The sequence below is a fragment of the Lissotriton helveticus genome, chromosome 6, assembly GCF_964261635.1.
Source record: "Lissotriton helveticus chromosome 6, aLisHel1.1, whole genome shotgun sequence".
Lineage (NCBI taxonomy): Eukaryota > Metazoa > Chordata > Amphibia > Caudata > Salamandridae > Lissotriton > Lissotriton helveticus.
In genome coordinates this window covers 2,131,817,711-2,131,841,066 of record NC_136067.1, presented here as the reverse complement: position 1 = coordinate 2,131,841,066, position 23,356 = coordinate 2,131,817,711, and the positions used below count along the sequence as shown (strand labels likewise).

Genomic DNA, 23,356 nt, shown 5'->3' with positions numbered 1-23,356 from the left:
AATCAGACCTATGGTTTTTGACTTCACCTTTCTGAATGAACCAATCAGACCTATGGTATTTGACTTCACCTTTCCGAATGAACCAATCAGACCTATGGTTTTTGACTTCACCTTTCCGAATGAACCAATCAGACCTATGGTATTTGACTTCACCTTTCCGAATGAACCAATCAGACCTATGGTTTTTGACTTCACCTTTCCGAATGAACCAATCAGACCTATGGTATTTGACTTCACCTTTCCGAATGAACCAATCAGACCTATGGTTTTTGACTTCACCTTTCCGAATGAACCAATCAGACCTATGGTTTTTGACTTCACCTTTCCGAATGAACCAATCAGACCTATGGTTTTTGACTGAACCAATCAGACCTATGGTTTTCGACTTCACCTTTCCGAATGAACCAATCAGACCTATGGTATTTGACATCACCTTTCCGAATGAACTAATCAGACCTATGTTATTTGAATTCACGTTTCCCAATTATCCAATCAGACCTATGGTTTTCGACTTCACCTTTCTGAATGAACCAATCAGACCTATGGTATTTGACTTCACCTTTCCGAATTAACCAATCAGACCTATGGTATTTGACTTCACCTTTCCGAATTAACCAATCAGACCTATGGTATTTGACTTCACCTTTCCAAATGAACCAATCAGACCTATGGTTTTTGACTTCACCTTTCCGAATGAACCAATCAGACCTATGGTATTTGACATCACCTTTCCGAATGAACTAATCAGACCTATGTTATTTGACTTCACGTTTCCCAATTATCCAATCAGACCTATGGTTTTCGACTTCACCTTTCCGAATGAACCAATCAGACCTATGGTATTTGACTTCACCTTTCCGAATTAACCAATCAGACCTATGGTATTTGACTTCACCTTTCCGAATTAACCAATCAGACCTATAGCCTATATTCTTATTTTGTCACCATCACCAACTCAGGCCTACTCTATTCAGCTTCACTTTTACAAAAAGGCAAAAACCAGGCATACAAGCATAACATCGCACATATGATCAAAATTAGAGATGGCAAACCAGTATACAACCTCACCTAAGAGGCCTGAACGAGGACTGTCAGAATGCATACCATCTGCACCTAGAGGGTCTGAGGAGGTCTCTGGTAGGACACACCACTGCCGACCATTGTAATCTGTGAGACACTTTCAAACAGATTCTATATAGGAGGATTAATACACATGGACGGTCTTTAACATATGCTTTTTATAATAAATACACTAGGCCCACTGCCTTTATCATAACATTTCAAACTAAACAGATCAGACCAAGAGCCTTCCTCACTAGCTTGTCGTCATATCCAACTCGGCCCTGCTGTAACGAGCATAAGCTTCAACAAGACAAAAATACAAGAACTCTTTTTCAATGGAAGCAATCTTTTTCGGTCCAGTCAAATTCTGTACTCAACAAGCGGGTGGAGATAAAGGGTCTCTCTCAGCGCAACTTCTTAAAACTCCTTCTGATGTGATCACATAAGGTTGGGTAATGGGTGCACTGTCAAGCATGACCTAAAAAAATAATAACAATAATGTATTTGCCTTGCAACAGGGGTTGGGATATGCCAACAACAGGCTCTAAGAGTGAGGGAATGCACACCGGGTTAGGATCGGCTTTAGATAAGTGGAACACATCTCAAAAAGAAGAGTTTTTATTGTAGTGGTCTGGGTTTTCATTCTAGGGCAGAAAATAAATGACAGGGGAACTATTTTTGCAAATATTGATTCCATTTTGAGGGGTTAGAGATGAACAGCTGCAAGGATTAACAAAGGAAAAGTCAGATGAGGAGAGAAGAGAGCAAACGGCAGAGGGAAAACTTCCACAGACACTGCACATTCAAGGAAAGGGTCTCAATCCACTCCAGCACGGGGAACTAACTAGAGAGTGTCCACAGCACTCACAGTCCTGCCCCAGCATGAGGAACTAACTAGAGAGTGTCCACAGTACCCACAGTCCCGCCCCAGCTCTCGCCCGGCCTGTGGCTGCAGGAGACTGTGCTATACTGCACCCAGGATGCGGCAGTGTACAAAGCTGGCCAGGTGCAGCTCGGTGCCGGCTCCGCCTGAGGTGGAGGGTGCGTCAGACGTCCCAGAGTTCTCAGCTGAGGTCCCTGCCAAGGTTAGGAGGTGGGACCAGGTTTTCCGCTGCGCTTCCGTGGGTGCCCAGTACGCCCTGACGGACAAGTCTTTTTTGTGGCCGGTCAGGGTCATGATTTCTCTGGTTTCGAGTCCCGCGTCGGACAGGATCTGGATGGAGGTTGCTCGAATGCTGTGGTTAGTGTAGTTGCGGCTAAGGTTAGCCTCTCTGCTCAGGGCGGACATCATGCCCCCAAGGGTGTTTTTTCCTAAAGGGCGGTTTTCATACCACACGGGAGTGGAATGCAGAAGAGATGTTGGTATCCTTTTGGCTTTAAGGTAGAAACAGGAAGGGTTTGGTGGAAGTTTGCTCAGGTACTTTTCAAGCGCTGCAACAGGGCACTGTTCTTTGTGGCCTGAAGCATACATGATGCCTCTGTACTCCCTTGGGTCAGTCAAGCTCTTTGTTTTCTCATCAAACGCCATTGTGGCATACTTGAAGCCCTGAGGATCAGTCAAAATTTTGAAGGCGTTGGCAGGCAGTTCCCTTTGACCTTTCCGCCCTCGCCTTGCAAAGTGGATCTGTATATTGAACCACACAGTTCGGATAAGCCCATCGGGAGTGTTCGTATTGAGAACTTTCGACTTTTTTAGCTTCTGCATGTCGACCGGTGAAATGGCAGGATGGCTTTCCGTCGCGTCCTTCCCTTCTTTCTTCAGCTTCTTCAAGGTCGCTAGAAAGACATTGTTGGCCGAGTTGAACTCAGAGTCTCTCATAATGTTGAAATTGCGCCTGTAGGGGGGATCATTGATGTATCGATTGATCCCTGCCCGCATACACACATAGCTGGACATCGAGTAATGTTGCGAGTCTGCCGTCCGCACAGTGGCGTAGAACTCCCGGAGCACCACGGCCAGATCGCTCTTGCTCAGGTTCTCAAACGCCTCCGGCTTAAGCTGCTCCTTCAGCCATGACTTGAACACGTTCACAGCCCAGTTGGTTTGCTGTCTCGTCTTTTTTTCATTTCGCTCGATTTCCAGGATGTCGATGTCGTCCGCTCTGATCTCAGCATGTCGCTGCACATGCTGAGGACATTCTTGGCTGTCTAGAAGAGTCGGCGTCTCCTCTCTCTTGGGTTGTATGGTGCGCTCTGACCTTCGTCTCTTCATGGCAGGGGAACTTGTCTTGAATCCCATCCTTCGTTGGGAGAAACTAGGAGCCCTCTCGTTCACGGAGGACGCACTCGCTAAAGGTCGTTTTCTTTGCTTGGGTTTCTCCTGTGTGGAAGTGCAGTTTGGTGCAGAGCTTTGTGGCAGTGATTTCGATCCATTTCCACTCTGGGAATGACTTAAACCTGGAGTGAAATAAAGGAAAAGATTAGTTCATGGGAAAGCTAAATGGTAAGAAGTATGAGTTAAATAAATTACGTGTTGTCCCTGAATTCTTACTGGTTGCTCAAGAGCGAACTAAAAAGCAGTGTTTTTAGCTAACATTTGCAATTGGGTAGTAGCAAAGACATAGGGCCAGATGTAGGTCGCAAATACCGGTCGGTAACGGCCGATTTCGGCCGTTACCGACCGGTATTTTCAAATGGAGATGTAGGGGCCATAAAATTTACAGAATCGGTATATTTACCGAATCGGTAAATTTACCGATTCGGTAAAATACCGATTCTGTAAATTTACCGAATCGGTAAATCAATATGTAGGTGGCACTGGAAACAGTGCCGCAGGCCATTGCCGATTCGTTATTTACCATGCAACACTATGTCATGGTAAATAACAAATTCCTGTGTACATGCACGTCTGTGCATGTACACCTGTGCCATGTGGCACAAAGACATGCCCTAAGGGCGCCCTAAGGGCATGTCTGTGTGCCACATGGCACACAAGCCACAAACAGGGGTGCAACAGGGTGTCAAAGTGACACCCTGTCCCCCTTGGCAATTCGGTAATTTTACAGATTCTGTAATTACCGAATCGGTATTTGCCATTGAATCCTATGGGCTTCAAGGCCCATAGGAATCAATGACAAATACCGATTCAGTAATTACAGATTCGGTAAATACCGAATCCTACCGATTCGCTATTTTTTACCGAAAAGTTACCTACATTAGATTTACCGATTCATGAATACCGATTCGGTAAAATTCGGTAATTATGTATCGGTAAATTTAATTTACCTACATCGGGCCCTAGGTACCCGCATGATCAATTAGAACTAAGGTTTTACAATGTAAACATTACAAGCGGCTTAGATAGAAGTCGCACGAGGCTCTTTACCGCTCTTCATCACCAGAGTCTAGGTTACAAACTCAGGTGAGTGCACTATGACGCGCAGCCGGTGCCACTGCAAGCCCAGGACCAGGGGCTCCAACTCACAGAAACAAAAATGGAAGAATAAAGGGAAAATGCATTTTAATGAAAACCTGAAAGGTGAAAAACCAGATGCCGGATCAAGGGCTGAACGTGCAGCTTCCATCTGCAGCCTCTGGCATTTACTTCCCTTCAATTACTTTCAAGGCATCCTTATTTTGTCGACACTTACAAGAAAACCAAAGGAAAATGCTACTTCCCTGCACTGCTGGTTTGCAGCCCGTGGTGCCGCAGACTCACCGGCTTCGCGCGCTCCTAACATCTAACATTGGGAACGGATTTTACAAGGGTTTTTTTCTCAAGTAAATGTATTGCTTCAAGGTGACTTGAGATCCTTCAAACCCCACAATGCACCGGGACAAAGACTCCACCTTTGATGGTTTCCCTCCCCCCAACCCTGAAAGGGTGGCAGAAGGTCTATGAGTACCTTGGAGCTGGGAAGAGGGTGGGTTTGACCTGAGCAGCTCAGGCAGACTGGCTCATTGAGACTAAGTGTGGAGAAGTGTGGCTCAATGGTTAGAGCGGCAGACCCTGATGCAGAGGTCTAGCCCGGGACCAGGTCTTGGGCTCAAAATTCCACGGACCTGATCATTCTCGCCTCGGTGCCTATTCCAATCATGGAGTCCCACTCTGCAACTCTGGGCAACAGCTTGCTTAATGTCCACAACGGCCCCCACAACGCTAAGGATGCCTGGCCTCTCCCTTGGGGGTGCCCAGGAGTGGACACCTCACAGGGAAAGCCAGGATGGGTTCCACAGCGGTATTCGTACAAGCGCCTTGAGACCCTTGCGGGTGAGTAGTGCGAGTATCAATTTATAATTTTTTTTTTACAATTTACTAAGGTTTTAATGTGTAAAAAGAGGTGGACATCTAAAAGATAAGCTCCCATCCAGGGAGGAGGGGTGGGAATGTGAAGCTACAGAGCTACAGTCTTCAAACTGAGAGCAACAAGTAAGAAACCGCTTCTGTTTGCAACTAGCGTCGCTGCAAAACACATACTGACAAGCATCGTGACACAGGATTACAAAGAAGGTATCAGATATAAACTTCTAAGGTCCGCCTCCACCCACTGTTGCTTCATGGCAGCCATGAATGCCTACATGGTCACGCGGAGTGACCACGTGCAGTGCAGACCATGCAGCCGCTTTACACCTGTCTGTACATGGTATGTTTCCAAGGAAGGCCATTCTGGCTCCTTTCTTTCTACATAAGGGATCTTTTCGGAAACTAACTGAGACTGTGGGAAGAAAATTGGTAAGTCAAAAGTTTGATTAGCCTGGAACAGGGAGATAACCTTGGGCAGAAGACAATGGTTCATTGTTGGGATGATCTGATCCGCGTGGACTTGACTGAAAGGTTCCTCCATCACTAACTCTAGGAAGGAAACAAAGTGTAATGAGCGCGGCTCCCTTCCCTGGAAGACGCTGCAGTGAAGGAGAAGTGACCGCTCAAGAGAGAGCCCTGCAGGCAGAGTAACGCCATCAAGGTGCCACAAAGGAACTGGTGTTTATTGTGGGATAACTATCTTTAGAGCCTCTATGAATGCCTTCAATACATGGAATCCTAAGATAGAGACGGGTGTTCTCCGTTCTGCTACCGATGCCAGATGTAGCTTCCTGGAGGTGCGTGCTAACCCAGATTTCTGAAAATGCCGTAAATAACATATTAAGGCCTATCCTGAAGATGGAAGAGAGTGTTCGTCCTTACAGTGACAGAAGTGTAGAAAGCCTTTCAAGCTGCAGTATAACACACGACTGTGCTGGGTCGAGAAGCCTCTCTCAAAATGAGCATGCTTCCTTCAGGAAGAGAAGGTAAGCAAATCCTATGACCTCAGGTGCCAAATAGCAAGTTTCAGTCCTTGAGATGGGGATGCTGTAGGTTCTTGTGTTGTTTGTAGCCATGTCCAGCTGCATAGAGAACGGGGCTGTCTCGCTGAAGTGGAATGAAAGAGACATTTGTAAAGCGCATGGCTACCCGTAGGCCTCCCAGCGCTAAGAAAAGAGCGGACAGGTATGGACCGATTATCTGGCTGGGAATAGATGAGTCTTCAACATTTTCGAAAGGAAAGATGATCTTTTTCCAACCAAATATGTTCCGGAAGATCATTCCATTTCTTGGAGGCAACATAAGAGAAACGTCGACCTCCACTTCGGGCCCTCTTAATTTTTGGTACTATGGCCATGCGTTTACTTTCAGATCGAAGAGCTCTTTTAGGACAGTATGGGGAAACCATCAACTGATGTATTGGTGGACCATTGGAAGTTAGAATGTTGTGCGAGATTTAAACTGAATTCTCTCAGCAATTGGAAGCCACTGGAGATAGTTTAACGCTATCCTCGCTGATTCTCTCAGGGGAATATGAAGAAAAAATGTAAATGTATACTTGTAAAGCGCACTGTTACTCTATCTCGGAGTGTCCTGGCGCTGTATACCGCTGGGGAACCCGTCCTGGCTTTCCCTGTGAGATGGTCCCTCCTGGGCACCCCCAAGGTGAAGCCAGGCATCCCCGGCATTGATACGGCCGTTGTGGAGATTAAGCAAGCTATTGCCCAGAGTTACAGAGTGGGACCCATGGTTAGTTTAGGCACCGAGGCGAGAATTATCAGGTCCGTGGACATTGACCCAAGACCCGCCGAGGCCGGGAATTGAACCCTGGTCCCGGGCCGACCTCTGCATCAGGGTCTGCCGCTCTAACCATTGAGCCACACTTCTCCAAGCATTCTTGCTGCACAATTCTGTACCTTCTGAAGAAGGTTTATCGTGGACTGAGGTGCTCCAAGATAAAGCGCATTTGCATAGTCCAGCCGTGACATTATCAGGGCCTGGAGAAGCAGCTTCTTCGCATAGAAGGGTAAAAGAGGAAGAATTTTTCTCACCATTCTCATCATTCCAAAGCAGCACCCTGCAACTTTCTTTGCCTGGAACCTCATATTAAGTTTATTATCAAGCTAGACACCTAGACTCTTTATGTGGCGTTTAGGTGTAGGCAGATTCCCCATACAATTGGGCCATTTAAGTGTCGGGCCTGATTGCAAAGTTTTGCCCACTATCATAAGGTCCGTTTTTTCTCCGTTCAGTTGTAGGAAGGAGCTTTTCATCCAGGCTGAGACTTCCTCAAGGCACCTAGGGAGATTATGCACAGCGTCTCCCAATTGATTAAGGGATACAATTAATTGTGTGTCATTGGCATACGTCACTATTTGTACGCCAAATGGTTCCACAATTTTTGCCAAGGGGTGCATAAAAACGTTAAAAAAGGTGGGGCTCAATGAGGAGCTGTAACAACAGGGTAATTTTATTCTATTTTTAGACCGGTGGTGACTATAATCCACTACCATCTCAGTCCTAGTTGCATTTGCGTTCATTTGTAGGGCTTACCTATGTGCTTTGACAGGGTTTAGTGCCTTTTATCATTTCTGTGGGCCTACAGGCCCGAAAGCTAGAGAGAAGCCATTTTGTGCTTCTGCCTCGACTGTCCGAGGCGCTTGCAGGGTAAAGGTAATGTTTAGAGCTTAGCCTGTTTTCTGCTAGTAAGAAACCGGTCAAGACAGGCCCTTATTGAAGGAATGTATTTGTCTCCCCGGTTCTAGGCGCAATACACAGGTGGCCACTGTGGAAGGCGGAGGGAGCCGGCGATGGGTACAGGAATTTGGTGGGAGTCGGCCTGATACCGGAATTTTCCATAAAGAAAGAGAGCTCTATATTATCAAAGAGCGAGCAGTGAGATGAGAGAAAGTAACGTGTGGAGTAGACAGGAGAAGTTCGTCTGAAGGCTGGTGCCGAGAGACTGATACCATCAGCTGAGTGAAATCCTGAGACAAGGAAGGAAGGTGATCAAGGGTCCCGTAGTGATATCATACGGGAGTGGCAGAGACTGAGTCCAGAAGAGGGTTCGAGTATTTCGGAACCATGGCAGCGTAGACGAGGCGTAGCGGTGCAGACTTGTATTCGTGAGCCATAGAGGGAAAGCAGAGTCCCGAGCATATTGAAGACAAAAGCAAGAGAGAGAGAGGGATCAGCTCCGCTGCTAAGATGGAAAGACGCACGTTTAAGGTGAGGCGTTCTGAGTTAGTGTAGAATACATCTAATCACTTATTTTGCCCCTTTTAGGTTATAGGTAGCGACTAAGCTAAATCATGTTTGTTTGGCTCATTCTGTCATGCTTAATTTTAGAATAAAGACTTAATGCTAAATATCTTTGAATGATGTTTTCATGAATGAGATTAACCTTTCCTTTTAACCAGGTGCTGACATACAGAAGGATGGGATATGCCCTTCTGAAAAGGTAACTGAGACGGGGGGAGAGTGTGAACTTCATTTGGGAAATAACTTATAAAGATGAACCCCCATTAGTGTAGATCGTCGGGTGACGTTAAAGATATCGCCGGGTGACGTTAAAGATATCGTCGGGTGACGTTAAAGATAAAAGTCGGGAGACTATAAAGAATCGTCGGGTGACGTTAAAGATATCGTCGGGAGACGTTAAAGAATATAAGATGAGGTAATTATAGGATAAGATATGGAATCCATTAGATGTTAGTGGTATGTTTGGTTGTATAGGCTTGTAAATAGCTCCTTTTCACCTTCTCAGGTGAGTCTTCTAGATATCTTGTAAATAGTGGACTGAGAAGAGTGTGGTTACGTGACGACTGGGTTAGCTACGGTTGGTAGTCTGCTTGGTTGGAGGAAACAGTTGTTACAGGAGCCCCGTGGCACTCCGCATTTCAATGGCATGATCTTGGAAATTGTGTCGTCTTCGAACACCTGAAATGATCGTCCTTCCAGGCAGGATGTTAACACCCTCAGTGCGGTTCCCGTCACCCCCAATTCTTGGCATCTGGAAATAAGGAGTTGGTGATTGACGGTATCAAAGGCCGCACTGAGGTCTAGGAGGATTATTGCTGCTGATCCTCCTGCATCCATAGTTTTTCTAGCTTCCTCAACTACGACCACCAGAGCAGTTTCCGTGCCCTGATGGGGTCTAAAACCTGTCTGTGCTGGGTGAAGGCGATCATTGTCCTCAAAATATGAGGGCAGGATGGAGTTTACATATTTCTCAGCCATTTTTGCTATTCCGGGTAATAATGAGAGAGGGCGGAATTTGCCAATACCTCCGGATCAGATCCTTCCCTTTTGAGCAAGGCTTTTACCATGGCTTTCTTCCACTGAGCAGGCACCTTCCCAACTTCCAATGGCAAGTTGATAAGATCAGCAATAGTGGAGGCTACTTCTATTGATACCTTATTCAAAATGGTGGGAAGGGCCATATCTCTTGGGGAGCCTGATTTTAGCTTGTCCAATAGGGATATTGTATTGTATTGTATTGTATTGTATTGTATTGCATACTTCTATAGCGCAAAAACTGTCACCCAGAGGGTATCCTGGCGCTTTGACTCTACATGGCTGAATTTCAAACCTTTTTTGAAAGGTAGAAATTCCCCCTGACTCCTCAAAGACAAAGGGAGAGAATTCCAAAGCTTGGCAGCTGTAAATCCAAAGGAGCGACCTCCCATCCTTAGCCTCTGGATCCTGGGAACAACTGCCAAACATGCAGAAGAGGAACGTAAAGTTCGAGAAGTAGAGTACCAAGAAAAAGGTTTTGCAGCAGGACAGGTCCCTGTCCATGCAAGGCTTTAAAAACCAGACAAGATGCTTTGAAATAAATGCGCTGCTGAACAGGCAGCCAATGGAGATCTAGCAGCGCTGAGGAAGAGGAAGCAAAGCGTGGTCGAGAGAGGGCGAGCTTTGCTGCCACATTTTGTACGCCCTGCAGCTTACCGATCAGAGTTTTAGGCGCTCCCAGAAGCAGTGCGTTGCAGTAATCTAACCTGCTAAGAATGATCCCACGCAGCACCTCAGGTCCGGCCTGTGCCGGAAGCATAGGAAGAGTTTTAGGCGCTCCCAGAGCAGTGCGTTGCAGTAATCTAACCTGCTAAGAATGATCCCACGCAGCACCTCAGGTCCGGCCTGTGCCGGAAGCAGAGGAAGAGTTTTAGGCGCTCCCAGAAGCAGTGCGTTGCAGTAATCTAACCTGCTAAGAATGATCCCACGCAGCACCTCAGGTCCGGCCTGTGCCGGAAGCATAGGAAGAGTTTTAGGCGCTCCCAGAGCAGTGCGTTGCAGTGATCTAACCTGCTAAGAATGATCCCACGCAGCACCTCAGGTCCGGCCTGTGCCGGAAGCACAGGAAGAGTTTTAGGCGCTCCCAGAGCAGTGCGTTGCAGTAATCTAACCTGCTAAGAATGATCCCGAGCAGCACCTCAGGTCTGGCCTGTGCCGGAAGCATAGGAAGAGTTTTAGGCGCTCCCAGGAGCAGTGCGTTCCAGTAATCTAACCTGCTAAGAATGATCCCACGCAGCACCTCAGGTCCGGCCTGTGCCGGAAGCAGAGGAAGAGTTTTAGGCGCTCCCAGAGCAGTGCGTTGCAGTAATCTAACCTGCTAAGAATGATCCCACGCAGTACCTCAGGTCCGGCCTGTGCCGGAAGCATAGGAAGAGTTTTAGGCGCTCCCAGAAGCAGTGCGTTGCAGTAATCTAACCTGCTAAGAATGATCCCACGCAGCACCTCAGGTCCGGCCTGTGCCGGAAGCAGAGGAAGAGTTTTAGGCGCTCCCAGGAGCAGTGCGTTCCAGTAATCTAACCTGCTAAGAATGATCCCACGCAGCACCTCAGGTCCGGCCTGTGCCGGAAGCATAGGAAGAGTTTTAGGCGCTCCCAGAGCAGTGCGTTGCAGTAATCTAACCTGCTAAGAATGATCCCACGCAGCACCTCAGGTCCGGCCTGTGCCGGAAGCATAGGAAGAGTTTTAGGCGCTCCCAGAAGCAGTGTGTTGCAGTAATCTAACCTGCTAAGAATGATCCCACGCAGCACCTCAGGTCTGGCCTGTGCCGGAAGCATAGGAAGAGTTTTAGGCGCTCCCAGAGCAGTGCGTTGCAGTAACCTGCTAAGAATGATCCCACGCAGCACCTCAGGTCCGGCCTGTGCCGGAAGCATAGGAAGAGTTTTAGGCGCTCCCAGAAGCAGTGCGTTGCAGTAATCTAACCTGCTAAGAATGATCCCACGCAGCACCTCAGGTCCGGCCTGTGCCGGAAGCATAGGAAGAGTTTTAGGCGCTCCCAGAGCAGTGCGTTGCAGTAATCTAACCTGCTAAGAATGATCCCACCCAGCACCTCAGGTCCGGCCTGTGCCGGAAGCATAGGAAGAGTTTTAGGCGCTCCCAGAGCAGTGCGTTGCAGTAATCTAACCTGCTAAGAATGATCCCACGCAGCACCTCAGGTCCGGCCTGTGCCGGAAGCATAGGAAGAGTTTTAGGCGCTCCCAGAAGCAGTGCGTTGCAGTAATCTAACCTGCTAAGAATGATCCCACGCAGCACCTCAGGTCCGGCCTGTGCCGGAAGCATAGGAAGAGTTTTAGGCGCTCCCAGAGCAGTGCGTTGCAGTAATCTAACCTGCTAAGAATGATCCCACCCAGCACCTCAGGTCCGGCCTGTGCCGGAAGCATAGGAAGAGTTTTAGGCGCTCCCAGAGCAGTGCGTTGCAGTAATCTAACCTGCTAAGAATGATCCCACGCAGCACCTCAGGTATGGCCTGTGCCGGAAGCATAGGAAGAGTTTTAGGCGCTCCCAGAGCAGTGCGTTGCAGTAATCTAACCTGCTAAGAATGATCCCACGCAGCACCTCAGGTCTGGCCTGTGCCGGAAGCATAGGAAGAGTTTTAGGCGCTCCCAGAAGCAGTGCGTTGCAGTAATCTAACCTGCTAAGAATGATCCCACGCAGCACCTCAGGTCCGGCCTGTGCCGGAAGCATAGGAAGAGTTTTAGGCGCTCCCAGAAGCAGTGCGTTGCAGTAATCTAACCTGCTAAGAATGATCCCACCCAGCACCTCAGGTCCGGCCTGTGCCGGAAGCATAGGAAGAGTTTTAGGCGCTCCCAGAAGCAGTGCGTTGCAGTAATCTAACCTGCTAAGAATGATCCCACCCAGCACCTCAGGTCCGGCCTGTGCCGGAAGCATAGGAAGAGTTTTAGGCGCTCCCAGAAGCAGTGCGTTGCAGTAATCTAACCTGCTAAGAATGATCCCACGCAGCACCTCAGGTCCGGCCTGTGCCGGAAGCATAGGAAGAGTTTTAGGCGCTCCCAGAGCAGTGCGTTGCAGTAATCTAACCTGCTAAGAATGATCCCGCGCAGCACCTCAGGTCCGGCCTGTGCCGGAAGCATAGGAAGAGTTTTAGGCGCTCCCAGAGCAGTGCGTTGCAGTAATCTAACCTGCTAAGAATGATCCCACGCAGCACCTCAGGTCTGGCCTGTGCCGGAAGCATAGGAAGAGTTTTAGGCGCTCCCAGAGCAGTGCGTTGCAGTAATCTAACCTGCTAAGAATGATCCCGCACACTACCTCAGGTCCGGCCTGTGCCGGAAGCATAGGAAGAGTTTTAGGCGCTCCCAGAAGCAGTGCGTTGCAGTAATCCAACCTGCTAAGAATGATCCCACGCAGCACCTCAGGTCCGGCCTGTGCCGGAAGCATAGGAAGAGTTTTAGGCGCTCCCAGAGCAGTGCGTTGCAGTAATCTAACCTGCTAAGAATGATCCCACGCAGCACCTCAGGTCCGGCCTGTGCCGGAAGCATAAGAAGAGTTTTAGGCGCTCCCAGAGCAGTGCGTTGCAGTAATCTAACCTGCTAAGAATGATCCCACGCAGCACCTCAGGTCCGGCCTGTGCCGGAAGCATAGGAAGAGTTCTAGGCGCTCCCAGAAGCAGTGCGTTGCAGTAATCTAACCTGCTAAGAATGATCCCACGCAGCACCTCAGGTCCGGCCTGTGCCGGAAGCATAGGAAGAGTTTTAGGCGCTCCCAGAAGCAGTGCGTTGCAGTAATCTAACCTGCTAAGAATGATCCCACGCAGCACCTCAGGTCCGGCCTGTGCCGGAAGCATAGGAAGAGTTTTAGGCGCTCCCAGAGCAGTGCGTTGCAGTAATCTAACCTGCTAAGAATGATCCCACGCAGCACCTCAGGTCCGGCCTGTGCCGGAAGCATAGGAAGAGTTCTAGGCGCTCCCAGAAGCAGTGCGTTGCAGTAATCTAACCTGCTAAGAATGATCCCACGCAGCACCTCAGGTCCGGCCTGTGCCGGAAGCATAGGAAGAGTTTTAGGCGCTCCCAGAAGCAGTGCGTTGCAGTAATCTAACCTGCTAAGAATGATCCCACGCAGCACCTCAGGTCCGGCCTGTGCCGGAAGCATAGGAAGAGTTTTAGGCGCTCCCAGAGCAGTGCGTTGCAGTAATCTAACCTGCTAAGAATGATCCCACGCAGCACCTCAGGTCCGGCCTGTGCCGGAAGCATAGGAAGAGTTTTAGGCGCTCCCAGAGCAGTGCGTTGCAGTAACCTGCTAAGAATGATCCCACGCAGCACCTCAGGTCCGGCCTGTGCCGGACGCATAGGAAGAGTTTTAGGCGCTCCCAGAGCAGTGCGTTGCAGTAATCTAACCTGCTAAGAATGATCCCGCGCAGCACCTCAGGTCCGGCCTGTGCCGGAAGCATAGGAAGAGTTTTAGGCGCTCCCAGAGCAGTGCGTTGCAGTAATCTAACCTGCTAAGAATGATCCCACGCAGCACCTCAGGTCCGGCCTGTGCCGGAAGCATAGGAAGAGTTTTAGGCGCTCCCAGAGCAGTGCGTTGCAGTAATCTAACCTGCTAAGAATGATCCCACGCAGCACCTCAGGTCCGGCCTGTGCCGGAAGCATAGGAAGAGTTTTAGGCGCTCCCAGGAGCAGTGCGTTGCAGTAATCTAACCTGCTAAGAATGATCCCACGCAGCACCTCAGGTCCGGCCTGTGCCGGAAGCATAGGAAGAGTTTTAGGCGCTCCCAGGAGCAGTGCGTTGCAGTAATCTAACCTGCTAAGAATGATCCCACGCAGCACCTCAGGTCCGGCCTGTGCCGGAAGCATAGGAAGAGTTTTAGGCGCTCCCAGAAGCAGTGCGTTGCAGTAATCTAACCTGCTAAGAATGATCCCACGCAGCACCTCAGGTCCGGCCTGTGCCGGACGCATAGGAAGAGTTTTAGGCGCTCCCAGAGCAGTGCGTTGCAGTAATCTAACCTGCTAAGAATGATCCCACGCAGCACCTCAGGTCTGGCCTGTGCCGGAAGCACAGGAAGAGTTTTAGGCGCTCCCAGAGCAGTGCGTTGCAGTAATCTAACCTGCTAAGAATGATCCCACGCAGCACCTCAGGTCCGGCCTGTGCCGGAAGCATAGGAAGAGTTTTAGGCGCTCCCAGAGCAGTGCGTTGCAGTAATCTAACCTGCTAAGAATGATCCCACGCAGCACCTCAGGTCCGGCCTGTGCCGGAAGCATAGGAAGAGTTTTAGGCGCTCCCAGAAGCAGTGCGTTGCAGTAACCTGCTAAGAATGATCCCACGCAGCACCTCAGGTCCGGCCTGTGCCGGAAGCATAGGAAGAGTTTTAGGCGCTCCCAGAGCAGTGCGTTGCAGTAATCTAACCTGCTAAGAATGATCCCACGCAGCACCTCAGGTCCGGCCTGTGCCGGAAGCATAGGAAGAGTTTTAGGCGCTCCCAGAGCAGTGCGTTGCAGTAATCTAACCTGCTAAGAATGATCCCACGCAGCACCTCAGGTCCGGCCTGTGCCGGAAGCACAGGAAGAGTTTTAGGCGCTCCCAGAGCAGTGCGTTGCAGTAATCTAACCTGCTAAGAATGATCCCACCCAGCACCTCAGGTCTGGCCTGTGCCGGAAGCATAGGAAGAGTTTTAGGTGCTCCCAGAGCAGTGCGTTGCAGTAATCTAACCTGCTAAGAATGATCCCACGCAGCACCTCAGGTCCGGCCTGTGCCGGAAGCATAGGAAGAGTTTTAGGCGCTCCCAGAGCAGTGCGTTGCAGTAATCTAACCTGCTAAGAATGATCCCACGCAGCACCTCAGGTCCGGCCTGTGCCGGAAGCATAGGAAGAGTTTTAGGCGCTCCCAGAGCAGTGCGTTGCAGTAATCTAACCTGCTAAGAATGATCCCACGCAGCACCTCAGGTCTGGCCTGTGCCGGAAGCATAGGAAGAGTTTTAGGCGCTCCCAGGAGCAGTGCGTTGCAGTAATCTAACCTGCTAAGAATGATCCCACGCAGCACCTCAGCTCCGGCCTGTGCCGGAAGCATAGGAAGAGTTTTAGGCGCTCCCAGAGCAGTGCGTTGCAGTAATCTAACCTGCTAAGAATGATCCCACGCAGCACCTCAGGTCCGGCCTGTGCCGGACGCATAGGAAGAGTTTTAGGCGCTCCCAGAGCAGTGCGTTGCAGTAATCTAACCTGCTAAGAATGATCCCGCGCAGCACCTCAGGTCCGGCCTGTGCCGGAAGCATAAGAAGAGTTTTAGGCGCTCCCAGAGCAGTGTGTTGCAGTAACCTGCTAAGAATGATCCCACGCAGCACCTCAGGTCCGGCCTGTGCCGGAAGCATAGGAAGAGTTTTAGGCGCTCCCAGAGCAGTGCGTTGCAGTAATCTAACCTGCTAAGAATGATCCCACGCAGCACCTCAGGTCCGGCCTGTGCCGGAAGCATAGGAAGAGTTTTAGGCGCTCCCAGGAGCAGTGCGTTCCAGTAATCTAACCTGCTAAGAATGATCCCACGCAGCACCTCAGGTCCGGCCTGTGCCGGAAGCAGAGGAAGAGTTTTAGGCGCTCCCAGAGCAGTGCGTTGCAGTAATCTAACCTGCTAAGAATGATCCCACGCAGCACCTCAGGTCCGGCCTGTGCCGGAAGCATAGGAAGAGTTTTAGGCGCTCCCAGAGCAGTGCGTTGCAGTAATCTAACCTGCTAAGAATGATCCCACGCAGCACCTCAGGTCTGGCCTGTGCCGGACGCATAGGAAGAGTTTTAGGCGCTCCCAGAAGCAGTGCGTTGCAGTAACCTGCTAAGAATGATCCCACGCAGCACCTCAGGTCCGGCCTGTGCCGGAAGCATAGGAAGAGTTTTAGGCGCTCCCAGAAGCAGTGCGTTGCAGTAATCTAACCTGCTAAGAATGATCCCACGCAGCACCTCAGGTCCGGCCTGTGCCGGAAGCATAAGAAGAGTTTTAGGCGCTCCCAGAGCAGTGCGTTGCAGTAATCTAACCTGCTAAGAATGATCCCACGCAGCACCTCAGGTCCGGCCTGTGCCGGACGCATAGGAAGAGTTTTAGGCGCTCCCAGGAGCAGTGCGTTGCAGTAATCTAACCTGCTAAGAATGATCCCACGCAGCACCTCAGGTCTGGCCTGTGCCGGAAGCATAGGAAGAGTTTTAGGCGCTCCCAGAGCAGTGCGTTGCAGTAATCTAACCTGCTAAGAATGATCCCACGCAGCACCTCAGGTCCGGCCTGTGCCGGAAGCATAGGAAGAGTTTTAGGCGCTCCCAGAAGCAGTGCGTTGCAGTAATCTAACCTGCTAAGAATGATCCCACGCAGCACCTCAGGTCCGGCCTGTGCCGGAAGCACAGGAAGAGTTTTAGGCGCTCCCAGAGCAGTGCGTTGCAGTAATCTAACCTGCTAAGAATGATCCCACGCAGCACCTCAGGTCCGGCCTGTGCCGGAAGCATAGGAAGAGTTTTAGGCGCTCCCAGAGCAGTGCGTTGCAGTAATCTAACCTGCTAAGAATGATCCCACGCAGTACCTCAGGTCCGGCCTGTGCCGGAAGCATAGGAAGAGTTTTAGGCGCTCCCAGAAGCAGTGCGTTGCAGTAATCTAACCTGCTAAGAATGATCCCACGCAGCACCTCAGGTCCAGCCTGTGCCGGAAGCACAGGAAGAGTTTTAGGCGCTCCCAGAAGCAGTGCGTTGCAGTAATCTAACCTGCTAAGAATGATCCCACGCAGCACCTCAGGTCTGGCCTGTGCCGGAAGCACAGGAAGAGTTTTAGGTGCTCCCAGAGCAGTGCGTTGCAGTAATCTAACCTGCTAAGAATGATCCCACGCAGCACCTCAGGTCCAGCCTGTGCCGGAAGCATAGGAAGAGTTTTAGGCGCTCCCAGAGCAGTGTGTTGCAGTAACCTGCTAAGAATGATCCCACGCAGTACCTCAGGTCCGGCCTGTGCCGGAAGCATAGGAAGAGTTTTAGGCGCTCCCAGAGCAGTGCGTTGCAGTAATCTAACCTGCTAAGAATGATCCCACGCAGCACCTCAGGTCCGGCCTGTGCCGGAAGCATAGGAAGAGTTTTAGGCGCTCCCAGAAGCAGTGTGTTGCAGTAATCTAACCTGCTAAGAATGATCCCACGCAGCACCTCAGGTCCGGCCTGTGCCGGAAGCATAGGAAGAGTTTTAGGCGCTCCCAGAAGCAGTGCGTTGCAGTAATCTAACCTGCTAAGAATGATCCCACCCAGCACCTCAGGTCCGGCCTGTGCCGGAAGCACAGGAAGAGTTTTAGGCGCTCCCAGAAGCAGTGCGTTGCAGTAATCTAACCTGCTAAGAATGATCCCACGCAGCACCTCAGGTCCGGCCTGTGCCGGAAGCATAGGAAGAGTTTTAGGCGCTCCCAGAAGCAGTGCGTTGCAGTAATCTAACCTGCTAAGAATGATCCCACGCAGCACCTCAGGTCCGGCCTGTGCCGGAAGCACAGGAAGAGTTTTAGGCGCTCCCAGAGCAGTGCGTTGCAGTAATCTAACCTGCTAAGAATGATCCCACCCAGCACCTCAGGTCCGGCCTGTGCCGGAAGCATAGGAAGAGTTTTAGGCGCTCCCAGGAGCAGTGCGTTGCAGTAATCTAACCTGCTAAGAATGATCCCACGCAGCACCTCAGGTCCAGCCTGTGCCGGAAGCATAGGAAGAGTTTTAGGCGCTCCCAGAGCAGTGCGTTGCAGTAATCTAACCTGCTAAGAATGATCCCACGCAGCACCTCAGGTCCGGCCTGTGCCGGAAGCATAGGAAGAGTTTTAGGCGCTCCCAGAAGCAGTGCGTTGCAGTAATCTAACCTGCTAAGAATGATCCCACGCAGCACCTCAGGTCTGGCCTGTGCCGGAAGCACAGGAAGAGTTTTAGGCGCTCCCAGAGCAGTGCGTTGCAATAATCTAACCTGCTAAGAATGATCCCACGCAGCACCTCAGGTCCGGCCTGTGCCGGAAGCATAGGAAGAGTTTTAGGCGCTCCCAGAGCAGTGCGTTGCAGTAATCTAACCTGCTAAGAATGATCCCACGCAGCACCTCAGGTCCGGCCTGTGCCGGAAGCATAAGAAGAGTTTTAGGCGCTCCCAGAAGCAGTGCGTTGCAGTAATCTAACCTGCTAAGAATGATCCCACGCAGCACCTCAGGTCCGGCCTGTGCCGGAAGCATAGGAAGAGTTTTAGGCGCTCCCAGAAGCAGTGCGTTGCAGTAATCTAACCTGCTAAGAATGATCCCACGCAGCACCTCAGGTCCAGCCTGTGCCGGAAGCATAGGAAGAGTTTTAGGCGCTCCCAGAGCAGTGCGTTGCAGTAATCTAACCTGCTAAGAATGATCCCACGCAGCACCTCAGGTCTGGCCTGTGCCGGAAGCATAGGAAGAGTTTTAGGCGCTCCCAGAGCAGTGTGTTGCAGTAATCTAACCTGCTAAGAATGATCCCGCGCAGCACCTCAGGTCCGGCCTGTGCCGGAAGCACAGGAAGAGTTTTAGGCGCTCCCAGGAGCAGTGCGTTGCAGTAATCTAACCTGCTAAGAATGATCCCACGCAGCACCTCAGGTCTGGCCTGTGCCGGAAGCATAGGAAGAGTTTTAGGCGCTCCCAGAGCAGTGCGTTGCAGTAATCTAACCTGCTAAGAATGATCCCACGCAGCACCTCAGGTCCGGCCTGTGCCGGAAGCATAGGAAGAGTTTTAGGCGCTCCCAGAAGCAGTGCGTTGCAGTAACCTGCTAAGAATGATCCCACGCAGCACCTCAGGTCCGGCCTGTGCCGGAAGCACAGGAAGAGTTTTAGGCGCTCCCAGAGCAGTGCGTTGCAGTAATCTAACCTGCTAAGAATGATCCCACGCAGCACCTCAGGTCCGGCCTGTGCCGGAAGCATAGGAAGAGTTTTAGGCGCTCCCAGAGCAGTGCGTTGCAGTAATCTAACCTGCTAAGAATGATCCCACGCAGCACCTCAGGTCCGGCCTGTGCCGGAAGCATAGGAAGAGTTTTAGGCGCTCCCAGGAGCAGTGCGTTGCAGTAATCTAACCTGCTAAGAATGATCCCACGCAGCACCTCAGGTCTGGCCTGTGCCGGAAGCATAGGAAGAGTTTTAGGCGCTCCCAGAGCAGTGCGTTGCAGTAATCTAACCTGCTAAGAATGATCCCACGCAGCACCTCAGGTCTGGCCTGTGCCGGAAGCATAGGAAGAGTTTTAGGCGCTCCCAGAGCAGTGCGTTGCAGTAATCTAACCTGCTAAGAATGATCCCGCGCAGCACCTCAGGTCCGGCCTGTGCCGGAAGCATAGGAAGAGTTTTAGGCGCTCCCAGAGCAGTGCGTTGCAGTAATCTAACCTGCTAAGAATGATCCCACGCAGCACCTCAGGTCCGGCCTGTGCCGGAAGCATAGGAAGAGTTTTAGGCGCTCCCAGAAGCAGTGCGTTGCAGTAATCTAACCTGCTAAGAATGATCCCACGCAGCACCTCAGGTCCGGCCTGTGCCGGAAGCATAGGAAGAGTTTTAGGCGCTCCCAGAGCAGTGCGTTGCAGTAATCTAACCTGCTAAGAATGATCCCACGCAGCACCTCAGGTCTGGCCTGTGCCGGAAGCATAGGAAGAGTTTTAGGCGCTCCCAGAAGCAGTGCGTTGCAGTAATCTAACCTGCTAAGAATGATCCCACGCAGCACCTCAGGTCCGGCCTGTGCCGGACGCATAGGAAGAGTTTTAGGCGCTCCCAGAGCAGTGCGTTGCAGTGATCTAACCTGCTAAGAATGATCCCACGCAGCACCTCAGGTCCGGCCTGTGCCGGAAGCACAGGAAGAGTTTTAGGCGCTCCCAGAGCAGTGCGTTGCAGTAATCTAACCTGCTAAGAATGATCCCACGCAGCACCTCAGGTCCGGCCTGTGCCGGAAGCATAGGAAGAGTTTTAGGCGCTCCCAGAGCAGTGCGTTGCAGTAATCTAACCTGCTAAGAATGATCCCACGCAGCACCTCAGGTCCGGCCTGTGCCGGAAGCATAGGAAGAGTTTTAGGCGCTCCCAGAGCAGTGCGTTGCAGTAATCTAACCTGCTAAGAATGATCCCACGCAGCACCTCAGGTCCGGCCTGTGCCGGAAGCATAGGAAGAGTTTTAGGCGCTCCCAGAGCAGTGCGTTGCAGTAATCTAACCTGCTAAGAATGATCCCACCCAGCACCTCAGGTCCGGCCTGTGCCGGAAGCATAGGAAGAGTTTTAGGCGCTCCCAGGAGCAGTGCGTTGCAGTAATCTAACCTGCTAAGAATGATCCCACGCAGCACCTCAGGTCCGGCCTGTGCCGGAAGCATAGGAAGAGTTTTAGGCGCTCCCAGAAGCAGTGCGTTGCAGTAATCTAACCTGCTAAGAATGATCCCACGCAGCACCTCAGGTCCAGCCTGTGCCGGAAGCATAGGAAGAGTTTTAGGCGCTCCCAGAAGCAGTGCGTTGCAGTAATCTAACCTGCTAAGAATGATCCCACGCAGCACCTCAGGTCCGGCCTGTGCCGGAAGCATAGGAAGAGTTTTAGGCGCTCCCAGAGCAGTGTGTTGCAGTAACCTGCTAAGAATGATCCCACGCAGCACCTCAGGTCCGGCCTGTGCCGGAAGCATAGGAAGAGTTTTAGGCGCTCCCAGAGCAGTGCGTTGCAGTAATCTAACCTGCTAAGAATGATCCCACGCAGCACCTCAGGTCTGGCCTGTGCCGGAAGCATAGGAAGAGTTTTAGGCGCTCCCAGAAGCAGTGCGTTGCAGTAATCTAACCTGCTAAGAATGATCCCACGCAGCACCTCAGGTCCGGCCTGTGCCGGACGCATAGGAAGAGTTTTAGGCGCTCCCAGAGCAGTGCGTTGCAGTGATCTAACCTGCTAAGAATGATCCCACGCAGCACCTCAGGTCCGGCCTGTGCCGGAAGCACAGGAAGAGTTTTAGGCGCTCCCAGAGCAGTGCGTTGCAGTAATCTAACCTGCTAAGAATGATCCCACGCAGCACCTCAGGTCCGGCCTGTGCCGGAAGCATAGGAAGAGTTTTAGGCGCTCCCAGAGCAGTGCGTTGCAGTAATCTAACCTGCTAAGAATGATCCCACGCAGCACCTCAGGTCCGGCCTGTGCCGGAAGCATAGGAAGAGTTTTAGGCGCTCCCAGAGCAGTGCGTTGCAGTAATCTAACCTGCTAAGAATGATCCCACGCAGCACCTCAGGTCCGGCCTGTGCCGGAAGCATAGGAAGAGTTTTAGGCGCTCCCAGAGCAGTGCGTTGCAGTAATCTAACCTGCTAAGAATGATCCCACGCAGCACCTCAGGTCCAGCCTGTGCCGGAAGCATAGGAAGAGTTTTAGGCGCTCCCAGAGCAGTGCGTTGCAGTAATCTAACCTGCTAAGAATGATCCCACGCAGCACCTCAGGTCCAGCCTGTGCCGGAAGCATAGGAAGAGTTTTAGGCGCTCCCAGAGCAGTGCGTTGCAGTAATCTAACCTGCTAAGAATGATCCCACGCAGCACCTCAGGTCCGGCCTGTGCCGGAAGCATAGGAAGAGTTTTAGGCGCTCCCAGAGCAGTGCGTTGCAGTAATCTAACCTGCTAAGAATGATCCCACGCAGCACCTCAGGTCCAGCCTGTGCCGGAAGCACAGGAAGAGTTTTAGGCGCTCCCAGAGCAGTGCGTTCCAGTAATCTAACCTGCTAAGAATGATCCCACGCAGCACCTCAGGTCCGGCCTGTGCCGGAAGCACAGGAAGAGTTTTAGGCGCTCCCAGAGCAGTGCGTTGCAGTAATCTAACCTGCTAAGAATGATCCCACGCAGCACCTCAGGTCCGGCCTGTGCCGGAAGCATAGGAAGAGTTTTAGGCGCTCCCAGAAGCAGTGCGTTGCAGTAATCTAACCTGCTAAGAATGATCCCACGCAGCACCTCAGGTCCGGCCTGTGCCGGAAGCAGAGGAAGAGTTTTAGGCGCTCCCAGAGCAGTGCGTTGCAGTAATCTAACCTGCTAAGAATGATCCCACGCAGCACCTCAGGTCTGGCCTGTGCCGGAAGCAGAGGAAGAGTTTTAGGCGCTCCCAGGAGCAGTGCGTTGCAGTAATCTAACCTGCTAAGAATGATCCCACGCAGCACCTCAGGTCCGGCCTGTGCCGGAAGCACAGGAAGAGTTTTAGGCGCTCCCAGAGCAGTGCGTTGCAGTAATCTAACCTGCTAAGAATGATCCCACGCAGCACCTCAGGTCCGGCCTGTGCCGGAAGCATAGGAAGAGTTTTAGGCGCTCCCAGAGCAGTGCGTTGCAGTGATCTAACCTGCTAAGAATGATCCCACGCAGCACCTCAGGTCCGGCCTGTGCCGGAAGCATAGGAAGAGTTTTAGGCGCTCCCAGAGCAGTGCGTTGCAGTAATCTAACCTGCTAAGAATGATCCCACGCAGCACCTCAGGTCCGGCCTGTGCCGGAAGCATAGGAAGAGTTTTAGGCGCTCCCAGAGCAGTGCGTTGCAGTAATCTAACCTGCTAAGAATGATCCCACGCAGCACCTCAGGTCCAGCCTGTGCCGGAAGCATAGGAAGAGTTTTAGGCGCTCCCAGAAGCAGTGCGTTGCAGTAATCTAACCTGCTAAGAATGATCCCACGCAGCACCTCAGGTCTGGCCTGTGCCGGAAGCATAGGAAGAGTTTTAGGCGCTCCCAGAGCAGTGCGTTGCAGTAATCTAACCTGCTAAGAATGATCCCACGCAGCACCTCAGGTCCGGCCTGTGCCGGAAGCATAGGAAGAGTTTTAGGCGCTCCCAGAAGCAGTGCGTTGCAGTAATCTAACCTGCTAAGAA

The 23,356-nt window shown here is 51.3% G+C and overlaps 1 protein-coding gene across 1 annotated transcript in view; it reads right to left on the bottom strand.

The window, feature by feature from the left end:
- Positions 1-1,664: 1,664 nt before the first annotated feature.
- Positions 1,665-23,356, bottom strand: part of LOC144764111 (uncharacterized) — a 181,368-nt gene continuing 159,676 nt past the window's right edge. The window contains exon 8 of the mRNA XM_078650280.1: positions 1,665-3,459. Within this exon, the coding sequence (XP_078506406.1) occupies positions 2,027-3,459 (1,433 nt within the window). The 3' untranslated portion in view covers positions 1,665-2,026. The remainder of the gene's footprint in view (positions 3,460-23,356) is intronic.